This window comes from Gopherus flavomarginatus, chromosome 11, assembly GCF_025201925.1.
Source record: "Gopherus flavomarginatus isolate rGopFla2 chromosome 11, rGopFla2.mat.asm, whole genome shotgun sequence".
NCBI classification, from domain to species: Eukaryota; Metazoa; Chordata; order Testudines; family Testudinidae; genus Gopherus; species Gopherus flavomarginatus.
The window spans coordinates 47,798,729-47,811,992 of record NC_066627.1 but is presented as its reverse complement, the minus strand read 5'-3'; the positions used below and the strand labels follow the sequence as shown (position 1 = coordinate 47,811,992).

General features: G+C 43.5%; 1 protein-coding gene across 1 annotated transcript; it reads left to right on the top strand.

Moving 5' to 3' along the window:
- The first annotated feature begins 4,478 nt into the window (after window positions 1–4,478).
- On the top strand, window positions 4,479–9,296 carry LOC127031644 (uncharacterized). Its single transcript, XM_050918725.1, has 6 exons — window positions 4,479–4,701; window positions 4,796–4,855; window positions 5,136–5,480; window positions 6,306–6,381; window positions 7,085–7,171; window positions 7,925–9,296. The coding sequence occupies exons 1-6, from the start codon at window positions 4,527–4,529 to the stop codon at window positions 8,370–8,372; spliced, it is 1,191 nt and encodes a 396-aa protein (XP_050774682.1). The 5' UTR covers window positions 4,479–4,526; the 3' UTR covers window positions 8,373–9,296.
- The last annotated feature ends 3,968 nt before the right edge of the window (window positions 9,297–13,264 follow it).

The following is a 13,264-nucleotide window of genomic DNA, read 5'->3' as shown; positions in this document are numbered from 1 at the left end:
AAACCAGGCAAGGACTGAGATCTATTGATATCAGAATTTGATCTCTGTGTGTGTGTGTGTGTGTGTGTGTGTGTGTGTATCTCTCTCTCGCTCGCTTTGTCTATGTGGATTGTTCGTTAAGTTGCATTATTTTAAAATGAAATAAAAATTAGGAGAGCAAATGGGCTGGAGGGGACAAGAGCCACTTCTGAAGATTAGTGAAAAAGAAAACATCTTTAAAAAGTTCCTTTTCAGGCTGGAGTTGTTAGCTGCTTGGATCATTAGCTGCTGGAAAACTGATCTGGAAACCTGTTTGTTCCTTTAAGGGAGGGTGAAATCACAGCTGTGCATCTATCCCACCCAGTAGCTTAGTCTCTTTGTAACCTTTTGTGGTCTGAAGAGCAGGGTTATCTGCAGCCTAGTGCTGTACAGGATAGCAGACTGGGGCTTGGAGACAAGCCAATTAACACAAGATAAAATATTGTACCATATTAAAAACTCATTGACATGTCCTAGCCGAGGGAGAGGAATTGGAAGGAATCAGGGGATAGTATTTGCTAGAAGGGGAGGTATTCTACATAGGACTCGGAAGGTTTGTGGAAAGTTAGTTGCTTTTGCAAGCAAACTCCTTTTGAGAATTGGTGGGAGATGAAACAATTCTCCAAGAGTGATTCAGAGCCCAGAGTGAATGGAATCGATGTGGATGGTGCGGAAAACACCAAGTCTTTAATCTGGGGGGGTCATGAAACCAGAGGAAACCAGTTTGGATTGGGTGAGGTCTGACTTACACATTTTGTTTGCTTTCTTCTCCCTCTTGGTCTGTGCTGTAACATGTCTTTGCTTCTGTGTGCAAATGCTCTGGGTTATCCTTTGTCTCCAGTAAACCTGCCTGGTGTCTGGCATAGATTCTTAGCACCAGATGCAGACAGTGAGGCTTAACCCTCCTCCCCAAATGCTCCTACTCAAACGAATGGGTGTGTTTCCGTAGGACAGCGCTGCTGAGTGTCACTGAGGCTGTCAGAATCTTTGTGAGCTCCTCAAAGGTTTCCTGTAGCCACGGACCATGCAATGCAATGATGCTTGGAACAAAACCACCCCAGCTTTCCATTTCAGAGTGTAACCCAGACTGCCCTCCCGTTCCATTTTGCTGTGTGACCAGAGTCACTAGCAGGGCCTTGGGCTCCCCTTGTGTTTGCCATATTTTTCTGGGCTTACTATCAGTGCGCAGTACAGCTGCTTCAGCTCTGTACATGCCCCATCACCTCCTCCCCTTTGGCGGATACTCCTGCCGCACCTGCTGTGTTGCGGCAATCCAAGCCAGCGTACCCGACACCACGGTGGTTGGCCTGAGAGAAATGCTATTAATAATTCTAATACTGGAGAGGGAGGATGACCTTGAGGTTAAGGAGCTGAACTGGCACTCAGGAAATCTGACTTGAAATCCCAGTTCCGCCATACACTTCCTGTGTGATCTTAAGTGAGTCACTTAATCTCTCTTTGGTTCAAATTCTCATCTGCAAAATGATATAATCATAGAAGTGTAGGACTAGACAGGACCTCAGTAGTTCATCTAGTGCAGCCCCCTGCACTCAAGGCAGATCTACACAACAACTAGACCATTCCTAACAGGTGTTTGTCTAACCGGTGCTTGAAAACCTCCGACGGAGATTCCACAACCTCACTGGACAATTTGTTCAAGTTGTCCAACCTAAACCTCCCTTGCTGCAATGTAAGCCCATTGCTTCTTGTCCTATCCCCAGAACTTAACAACAATTTTCACCCTCCTCTTTGTAACCTTTTATGTACTGGCAAACTGTTATCTTGTCTCCCCTCAGTCTTCTTTTCTCCAGACTAAACAAGCCCATTTTTTTCAATCTTTCCTCATAAGTCATGATTTCTGGACCTTTAATCATTTTTGCTGGTCTCCTCTGGACTTACTCCAATTTGTCCACATCTTTCCTGAAATGTGACACCAAGAACTGGACACAATACTCCAGTTGAGGCTTAATCAGCCTGGAGTAGAGCAGAAGAATTACTTCTCATGTCTTGCTTTCAACACCCCTACTAATACGTCCCAGAATGATGTTCCCTTTTTTAAGCAACAGCATTATGCTGTTGACTCATATTTAGCTTGTGATCCACTGTGACCCCCCAGATCCCTTTCCGCAGTGCTCCTTCCTAGGCAGTCATTGCCCATTTTTATGTGTGCAACTGCTTGGTCCTTCCTAAGTGGAGTAGTTTGCAGATTGTCCTCTTTGTCTGTTCCGTCAGTTTTATTTGTAAGCTCTTCAGAGCAGGACTGACTCCTGTTAGGTGTTTGTACAGCACCTGGCACAATGGGGCCCCGATTCAGGCCCCTAGGTGCTACTGTAATACAAATAATAATAACAATGGGTGGAGCTGTCCACTTATACTGGAAACTAACTTGTGCAGTTCCAGTTGTAAAGGAAAGACTACATAGCATTTTCACAGGGAGTATTCTAAGAAAATTTAAGAGAAAACAGTTGCCTGTTTTAAATAGCAGGCAGAGTAGAATTACTTTGAGGTTCTAGTCCACGAGGTGTGTGGTTCTTTGGCAGAAAGAAATTAAGCATAATTCCTGTTGTGTGCACAGATGAGAGAATTTGAATGCTAAAAGAGAGCAGTGGTTTGCCGTGGTTTGGGGCCTATAAATTCTCTCATTGACATGCGAGTTTTAACAGGATCAGCACTTTCCACTCTGCCTTTGCAGGGGTTCATACTGAGTTGGCTTTCTTTGTGGAAAAGCCACACCCACATTTTATCCAGCGTGCTTAAAAAGAGATCAAGTCATGCGATAATACTAGTATTCTTATAGAGAGTCTTTCATTCACACATCTGAAAGCACTTTACAAAGGAGGGAAGTGTCATTCCTATTTGACAGATGGGGAAACTGAGGTACAGAGAGGGGAACTAACTTACTCAAGCTCATCCAGCAGGCCAGTGATTGAATAGAAATCAAATCTTCTGTCTCCTAGTTCATGGCTAGCCACTGGGCCACATGGTCTCTCCACTGACTACCTAGCCTGGCTGATCACAGGAGAACTTGTTTCAAAGTAACTTTTGATTTTTGGAAGAGGGCGGTGTGTGACTTGAGCTGTTTGTGCCCAGAGTGCACTAAGCGCTGGGTAGGAGAACTGGGCGCTTTCGGTGCAGTGCTGTCGACCAGTGACGTCCGAATTTTCCTTTGCAGTTGTCATGAGAGCAGACACGCTACATGAGCATGCAAACCAGGCACACAAATGTGCATTCACTTTCCTGAAAATCTGGGTTTGAAGGAAGTAATTGACTTTCCCCCATCCCACAAAGAACTTAGCTTTCAAATCTTGTTTGCAATATTGCTCTCACTGGCTGGGGCAGAGCATGCCTTCAGAGCATAATATTCTCATTCCTGGGATTATTTTGTTTTATTCCGAACGGTCTATTGGGTTTGGCCAAAATGCATGTAGTTCCTTTTTGCTTTTATCTTTTGTGCTGCCTTTCATGTACAGTGGGCCTGATTCTCAGCTGATGGGAAATTGCTGTGATTCCATTGACGTCAATGTAGAGTATTCTATATAGCATCAGACAAATAGCTCTCCCTGTTCCAGCCAGTCCTGGATGGCCTGAGATGATACATGTCATTGTTGGAACTGCAGTTTCTCTTTCAAAAAAAAAAACACCAGACAACAACAACGACACCCCCTCAGGCCTGTACCTGTCGTTGCTTCAATGAGCAATCTCCAGGAGAAAACTGGAAGAGTTCAGTACACACAATGCCGAGAATCAGAGGAACAGCAGAAAGGAGGGAAGGGAATTTGTTGCAGGGACAAGTGTTTCTCGTGCTACTATCATTGCCAATACAAATTCCCAGGTGGTGGTTGCTTCTGTGCTGCTCCCGATCACGGTGGGCAGTGTTTTGGCATGCGGCTGTACTCCAGGGTGATCCCAGCATTGCCAGATTACAAATATCTGTGCAAAAACAAATCTGCTGTCAGGAACTGGAGAGTGGTTACAAACACTCCGGCCTGGTTATTCTTGTAATTCTCGTGATTTGTAGGCATTACCAGAGCACTCGCAACTGCAGCAGCTGAGCTCCCAGTTAACCTGATTATTTCCAGGACATTCATGCTGTTAGCATTATTTTTGCCCTGAAGCAAGTCTTTGAATAGATGCTCAATATTTGAATTTATTCCTTTTAATGAATGACCCTCAGCAGTTCAGAAACTGCTGACAAACATGCTGCATTCGTCAGACACTAACAAGGCATCATAATAACACTGTAAGCAAGCAGTGGTCACCTGGGAACCTCATGGTTTTCAATAAAGTTGAACGCATTCTTCACAGTGAATAATAGAGAAGATTTTCAAAGATGGATGTTTAAAGTCAGGCTCCTAAACTGGGCACCCAAATAAGAGGCCTGATCTTCACTGTGCCATCAGGCAACTGTAAGTTTCCCCTGCGTTCCTAATAATGAAAGTGGGTATGCTCCGGAACATAGCTCCAGCAAGGGTGTTCCTTCTCTTCTCTTCTAGGTGGTGCTGGTCCAAATGGCTGCCAAGCTTTATGTTCTAATCAGCTGGCCAGATGGCAGCCGTGTGATCAACATCGAAAACATCAAAGAACCCCGAAAGCCATTTCATCTCTACATGGTGGGGGAGCAGGTGCTAGCCCGCTGCCCTGGCTTCAGTGGTCTGTACTGGGGGGTTGTGGAAGGCATAAGCGGTAAGTGATCATTATCCATCCTAGGCTTAGGCCCGTTGGGAGCAGCCTCTAGAAACAAGTGAAATGAACATTGAAAACCTTTTTCTTCCAACAGGCCATAAAGATATCTTAGAGAAAAGGCTGCAGGAAAATAGACAACTCTTTGAGAAGCTAAGTAAGTATGGAGTTTTGCACAGGAGGAATAATATACAGCAGGCAGTGTATTTCTGGAGGAAAGTAATTAATTATATTAACCTTATACCCTGGTGGGGTTTTTTTTTAAATGGATGGCTCATAAATATATCCTCATCCCATCCCTTATGAATCGTACGACAGCATCCATGTATTAAGGATTGAGAACACTGCTGAGAGCAGCAGGGCTCCAGTTGTGGAAGGTTGCAACATATGTCATTGTGGTATTCCCAATGACCATACGTGCCTCATCTTTCTTTCAGAAGAAGAACCAGCAGTGCAGAGTGGGCTGCCATCCCAACCTAAAAAATCAAGGAAGACTTTTCCAAAATGGATGCCAGGAAGTTTCTCTCGCAAATACAGCGATGACAGGAGCTTCTACGTCAAACCGCTGGTTGGGGATGAAGACGCAGGGCTCAAGCATGATACTGCCGCCTCTTCTGTCTTAAAAGAGAGGCGCATCCTGACTAGCACGACTAGATCCCACTGCACAACGTCAGCACCTTACCACTCTTCCACGGCCTTCAAATCACCATCTCCATTCTTGTCCCTGGCTGTGCCTGGAACATCCCAGAATGAAGACGCAAGGCCTGGCATGGCTACCGGAGGTAAATCAGCTGGGGTTATTGGCCGCGAATGAGCCGAATGTTTTATTTTATTCCACTCCTGTCTATTTTTAAATTTTAATGTTGATGTTAGTGAAAAGTGTCAGAGGGGCTCTGAATTCCTGTTTCTCTGCAGCGTAGGCTGCAGTCCAATGCACATGTGCTTCCCCTGGGTGTGAGAACAGTAATGGTGAGCGCTGAGTCCTTTCCATCCTTTGCGTCTCTTCTCTGATGAGGTTGCTCATCAAGGTGACAACTCTGTGGTAGCGGCTTTTGTGTGATCCAAAGCACGCTGAGATTGCCAGCTCCTTTCTCATCCACTCACAGTTCTTTCCACACAAGCCAGTGAACCACACTCCTAATATAATGTATTTGTTTAATTAATTATAAAGTACCCAAAAATGTGCTGACCTGAACGTCTGACCTGTTTCAGGTTTACCTATCAATTCATCCATACGCTCATACTAAACCTCCCTGAAAGTAAAAATCTTGTTTTCTGTGTATTTGTCATTTGTGCTGATGACTACACTAGTGTCCATAGACTTTTTCACCTTCATGAGTCATGTTCCCCCTGCCCAGTTTCTTCACTGATGGCACAGTGCCTTTCTAAGGATATTGTGGTTGAATTACAACTGTATATTGTGATGAGGGTTTTTCTTTCTGCTTGTAACAAAATCCCAACAGTTCAAGCTAAAGACAGCATATTTGAGTCATGCTGTTGATAGCTTGGGAACATCAAGCAGAAGTATTTAGATGAACATGCTCTGGAGACCAGGTGATGACAATTTCACATCTGTCTTTTGCTTTCTGCGCCAACCCTCTTTCTAGATTACATCACCCTGACAATGAAAAGGAAGTCAGATGGCATTCTAGCTAAGTGTCAGCAGCACATCTGTACCAACAGGTAATATTCCCATAAGCAGTAAGGACAGTGAAGGTTTCAAAGCGCCTCTCATAGTCTCTACTTGTGGTTCAGTAGCTGTGGTTCCATTTTCTGATGCAGTTTGCTTCATATAGATTGGTTTGCCCTGCCTTGTTGACACAACTTTGCAGACAAAGGGGAGTTCCAGGGGATCTGGGGCAATTGAGGAGAGCTGCATATTCTGACCACAAAGGATCCATGAAGGACAAAGTGGAAATTGGGGCAGTTCTTCCTGCCCTCCACATAGAGCCAGAACTGCCCTCAATTGCACCAGCGTAAATCCAGAATAACTCAATTGAACTCATAGTTAGGGCCTGAATTTCCACTGCCCTGCACCCTGTGTAATCATTTAAATGTGAACCAAACCATGAATGGCAGTATTCTGCATCCCCTTTGCACTTGTTTTGTAAGCTAGTGGAGAATCAAGCCCATAATATAAAACATGTAGTTAAGCAGCTGATATTTTCTGTGTAAAACACCATGAATGACATTTATCTGAAATGCTTGCCCAGTGACATAAAGTATTGCCAGATATTTACCTTGTTTACCTGGGATGCCACATGGAATTGGAGTTGGCTAGGTTTTCAAAAAACGCTGTTATGCGCTTTAGATCACAGAGCACTTATGAAATAAATATGAAGCATCTTCTTTCATTGCTTGTTTGTCTGTTTGGTTTTTTTTCCAGCTGTGATGAACCAAAGACTGAAGGTTCCCCAGAAACAGATGATTTTGAGGTAGTTCAGAAAGATTTTGGCCCTGGTGAAGTGGAAAGGTAATTAATGAAAAATGAGTTACAGGTACCTGCACATAGCTGCATTTTCCTCAATACTCACAAAATAGAAGCATTCAGATTAGTGCTGCCAGACAGCATGCAGCAATTGTTAGACCCCAAACCATCAACATGGTAAGACTCAGGCTGAAGCCTCTTTCAGATTTGAAGGTTTATATGCTAGTATCATGATAACTCGGCTTCAGAATATTGCAGCATCATATATATCTCAGCTCTCCATTATTTAACCTTCAACTTGACCTCTGTCCCACCCAAGCATAGTTCTGTCTCACTGTGATTATTGTTACTTGTATCAGAAATGTGGGATCATGAAACCGAGTCTATAAACCATTTATTCTAAAGTTCTGACTCTCCTATCATGATTCCTGCACTGTGCTTTTCTGCATTCCCGTCATTGCAGGTTTTATTTCATACTGTGAATACCTGCCCTCTGGAACTTTGAGAGTAGGGACAAAATAAGGAAAGACCGATAACTCTATCTTAAACTTTATCCAAAGCTTAAAGCAAAGTGAAATGGAAGGTCAAATCAGTACATCCTCACCCAGGCAAACTCCCATTGGCTTAACTAGTACCATGAGAAAGTCTGCTCTTCCCAGTCCAGTTTTCCAGACTCAGGTAGCTTGGGTATTCAATGGGCAATGCATGCTGAACTGACACGTCACACCCATTGCTAGCTGAAGGAGAATGGCGCCTTGGGCCAGGCATGCATGTTATATGCTTTATTTTATTTTTTAGGTCTGAGAAGATTGAACAACTGGAGAAAATCATCGTAGATCTCCAGCAAGAAGTCTTCTCCCTGAAACGGAAGGTGCAGCGGCTGGAATCACTGTCCTTTCAGGAAGAACCCCACAGGCAGCAATGCGAGGTGGTGGAACTGTTTAATGGCTACACAAAGGAGCATCTGAAAGAGGCCATCCGATTTGACCAGAAAATCAGCACCGCCTGCAAAACACTGCTCTACAAGCTGTTCACATCTGACTATATACAGAGCCACTCCATCACAGGAAGGAGAGGGAACACCTTTCGGGAGGCTAAGCCCATGATGGATGAGCGGTGCATCAAAATCATTAGGGTGTTACTGAAGCAGAAGTTTGGGGACCACCTGAGTGACACAGTAATCACTGAGAAAATCCAAAATGTGCAGAAAGCACTCAGGCAGAAATGTAAGACTGAGTGTCTCTGAGCAGCATGTAATTCGGTGTCTCATTTCCTAGGCAGCGCCGGAATCTAGACTACAATGCGATGAGCAGCCTTTCCAAGACACCTTTGTTGTCTTGCTGGATTAATTGTGGAAGCTCGGTGAAATATCTGCTAGAAACAACACAAACTATTTGTGGCTGAAAGTTGTTTGCATTCATATCCTGGGAGATTTTCACCCAGAATTTTCCAAGTCTGGCATCATTTTACAAACCCCTCAGTTTTGCAAATCATGCAAAGGAGTCGATGTTTTTGTTCCATTTATAATGGACAACTTTTGGTGGTGGAGGGAAAGATTGGAAATTTCAACTGACGAAGCCCCCAGGAATTTGGATGGGTAATCAGATCTGATTCCAACTATTCAAACACCTTGGGTCTGAAAAATGATGCTGAAAATCTCACAAGAAGTAGGCTTTAAACATTCAAACTTTTGGATGTGTGTTCCAGACTGAAACACCCAGCACTGTTACCACTGCACACACGGCAGACAACTAGTATTTCAGATCCAGCTCAAACAAAGCTATAACCCATTTGCAGACTTGCAAACACCAAGTTTAACCTTTTCACTAGCCTCTATTTCCTCGCCTCCTCTCAGGTTACTGAGATGGTTAGCAAGGCAGAGAGGGAAGCAAGCCACCACTCACTGAAAGGGCATGGTGAGACACTTTCCGCTTCTTTCTCTCGTAACACGCAAGGCAGTAAGAGTAGATGCCACATTCAGCCTTGTAGTGGGTCAGAACAAAAAATGTCACCTCTCGAGGCAATGAGTGTAACCTGAATGAAAGCAATACATGGGAATTGTGTATGCAACTTAATGGGCTCTGGGCCCAGCTGGTCCTCACATGGGATTTACATCCCTTTCCTCATTCAACCTTGCTTCTCTCCTCTCAGCTGCAGCACCCAGCTTCTGCCAAGGATAGAGCAAAATAAATCCCTTTGATGCCAGATGAGTGTGTCTGAGAATTTCCTCTGACAATAGCATGGGAGGGCTCCATAACATGTTAACAGAAGGAAACGATGGCTAGTGGGGTTTTTGTTGTGGTGGTTGCTTGCTTTTATTTGTATTGTTCCTAATGCAGCTGTATGCAAGACGCAGTTAGAATTCATCCAAACTATCACAAACCTACCCAGCAATAGAAGCTCAAAGCAGCTCCTTCCCCCACTTAAATTCCTCTTTCTTTCTTTTGTTCTTTTGCTCTTTCAGAAAACAGATTTTTCCACTCAGACATTGAACAATTCAGTAGCAACAGTGTAAGAGGGAGAGCACTTGGCTCTCTACAGCTGTCCTCTCCTTTGGGAGTCAGAAACATTACTAACACCGTCACTGTTATTCATTATTATTATTATTTATTTCAATTACCGTAGCTCTTGAGAACCCTAGTAATGGACCAGAGACCCATTGTACTATGTAAAAGCACAGAAAAAAAGGCAGACCCTGCCCCAAGGAGTGTACAGTCAAAGTTCCCATAAAAGAATAAAACAACAGCCCAGCATAGGCATGTCCAGCAGCAGAGCTGTGCAGAGAACAGAAATTCCATTTCACAGATTTGGAGAGATCAAAAATTTGTTTTCGTTCTAATGAGGAATGAAACCTGAACATTTCAAAACTCTCTATGAAAGAAAATTTTGGAAAAAAAACCAACCCATTTTGTTTCAAAAATAACCTACAACGTAATAGAAAACAAAAAATTCTGAAAACAAAAATCATTTTGAAAGGAAAAATCAAAACAGTCCCCTTTCAAAACTTTTTTTTCCTGATATTTTTCTCCAAAATGAAAGTTTGGCAAAATCAATAGAATTTCGCAAAATATTTCCATTTCAGTGAAACTGAATTCTCCAAAGGAAAATGAATTTGTCAAAGATTTTCAAACCTGCTTTACCCAGCAATATTTGGCAGTAGTGCCTGATTGCTGGAGATATGTTGAATATCTCAACATACATCAGTAACAAAGGAGGTTCTATAAGCTCCTCCAAAGCAGCCATCTCTGCACAGGTCCATATATTACAAATACATTATTAGAGGTTGTCTATTCTTTGTATGGATCTCATCTTCAGCATCAGATTAATTTGTTCTTATTATCAATGTCAAGACCTACGCAATTAGGGACACATGTTCTGCCAGTTTCCAAAAATACGTCCACAAAAGGCCAAATTGATTAGTCTGAGTCATCTCTCTGCAATGGTGTGGAACATGGAGCTCACTCATAAACCAGGGCTCCATTTCAGAGGTGGTTCAGTTTCCTGCTGGAGGCTTTGCTTTCACTATTCTGTGAAAAGTCCCAAGAGATTTTTCATGATAATTGATCTGGGGGAAGAATTTGAAAAGCACAGATGGGAGACGGGGGCCCAGCTGCCCTTGTGCCTTTGAAAACCTTTCCCCAGGACATCACTTTGAAGTCTCCTCAGAAAGATGGCGCCTTCAGCAACACAGTGTCTCTTAACACTTTGTGATCGGTAGTAATGATTCAAGTAGAAAAGTAGTGCCATGTTGCTGACCAGCGACACCTCCTGAGTCAATGGGCTTTCCTCCAGAGTATCCCACAGATGGTCTAATTTAGCCCTGGAAGCTTACTTACCGGGAGCTCGTCAGATCATGTGCCAAGGTGCAGCCTTGAAAGCCAGGCAGCAAATGTTATTTATGGAAATACGTTTTCTTTCCTCCCATACTGAGCCCCACATCCTGATCAATGGAGGGGGATGCAGAACCAGAGAATGTTATTAATTTTTTTTTAAAAGGACATGTTTCTAGCTGCCAAAGGCCCCTGGAGCAGGTCAATCCCAATCTGCTTCAGGGGAAACAGATATGTTGTGTGACCTTTCGGCACAAAAGGTCACATGGCCGATCTCTTTGAGGTAAACTTCACTATCTGATATGTTCCCTGACGATAAGCAAACACACTCAGAAAATGACAGCCGTTCCAGCCACCTCCCATCTATGCAAAGCCTGCCAAGTCACTAATGAGAGAATGTTCAAATGGTTCCCTAACGGCAAATAAAAGGTGTCCTTATCCACTGTCAGTCCTTTGAGAAATGGTTCCTGGGGCAGAGTGGCAAAGGAAGACACAGGTGCCAGTTCATTTTGAGGATATTATCACAGGAAGTCAGCATTGCTGAGATAATTGAATGCACTCATAGACAGGTGAGCCTACAGGATGAGAGCAGCACACGATAAAAATGCAGTTAGGAAGCCAGTAGTCTCACCAACATTCACTCAGGGCTGCTTGATACCTTGTCAGAGAACATCACATCAGGCCAAGTGGTGTCATCGTTTAGTGCTCTAAGGGTTGGGAGAATGGAGGAGGAGGAGGATGTATGTCAGAGCTACTTCAGTGAGGGATGTTCAAAGCCTTTCAAAGCCTACATCCCTCCCCACTTCTCAAAAGCTCTCAACTGAATTATGTTCACCTTCCTCTTTAACAGCAACATCAGAATTCAAGTGAGGCTACGTCAGGTATCGGCAGGTAGCAATCAATTTCTCAGGGATCGATATAGCGCGTCTCATCTAGACGCGCTATATCGATCCCCAAACGAGCTCCTGTCAATCCTGGAACTCCACCAACTCGAATGGCAGTAGCGGAGTCGACATGGGGAGCCGCAGACATCGATCCCGCGCCTTGAGGACGGTAGGTAATTCGATCTAAGATACTTCGACTTCAGCTACGTTATTCACATAGCTGAAGTTGCGTATCTTGGATCGATTTCCCCCTGTAGTGTAGACCAGCCCTGAGTGTGTGGATGGGACTTTTGCTAAAATACACAGGATACTTTAATCTATAATCTCACATAAAACATGTGACAGTCAGCAGCGACCCCCTAACAGCTAGCAGCCTTATAATAGCTGGCAACCATTCAGAGAAATTGGGCACCTCACGGACACAGTAGCCTGAACTTTTGAACTGTCTTCCCTTATCAGTTTTGAGGCAGTTGAAGCTGGTCCTAAACTGGTTTTTGCTGAGCAGATTGCAGAAGTGCAGGGTTTGCTAACCATCAATCAAATGCTAACACGACTGAAGCCTGTGTGTGAGTGTGTATAAAAGATTCTTGGTTTTTGTATGGAGTAGAGTTTTTTGTCCCAAGGTACAGAACTCTCCTTTCTTCTGCAGAATAAAGCAACCTTTTCTTATCCCCGTCTGGCTGTCATTGGCTTTTATCTAGGCGGACCCGACATTTCGATAACAGACATAACTGCTTAACAGGACTCTTAGCTACTCTGGGTTCAGAAAGGTTAGAACTGTAGTGAAAGGGAAAGGCCAAATGCTGAATGGATTTAGGTGAGGTTTGTCATTAATTCAAAAGCAAGGAAGTACAGGCCCTTCCTTCTCATTAGAGCTGGGAGAAATTATTTGGCGAAACTTTTTCAGTGAAAAATGCAGATTTGGATTTGACCAAACCAAATAGCTTCAGTCCGGTGGGGGGGTCTGAAAAAATCCAAACATTTCATTTTGACATTTTTTCAATGAAATGTTTCAGACTTTCGCTTTAAAACAGTTTTTTTTTTTTGTTTCGAAATGTCCTTCAAAGTTTTTTGAAAAGATCAAAATATAAACAAAATATTTTTGGCCCCAAATTAATTTTTTCTTTACTTTTCAGTTTGCTGAAGCACTTGGAAATTTCTGTATTACAGCTGAGTTGGCCACAGCTCTGCACACAGTTTTACTCCTCATGCAACCTCCAGAATTAAACCGATGCCTCAGAATCTTGATCTTCCTCCTCCCTGAGCAAAACCATGAGGCAAATCCAAAGGCCATTGTCTTCAGAGTTCAAACCAATTCAGACTGAAATGTGGGGTAATTGTCAGTTAACTATAAGCCTAGTGGGCAATGAAGCTCTCATGCCTGCTACAGTTCAGATTCCAGCTGAGAAATGCTGAAGTGGATT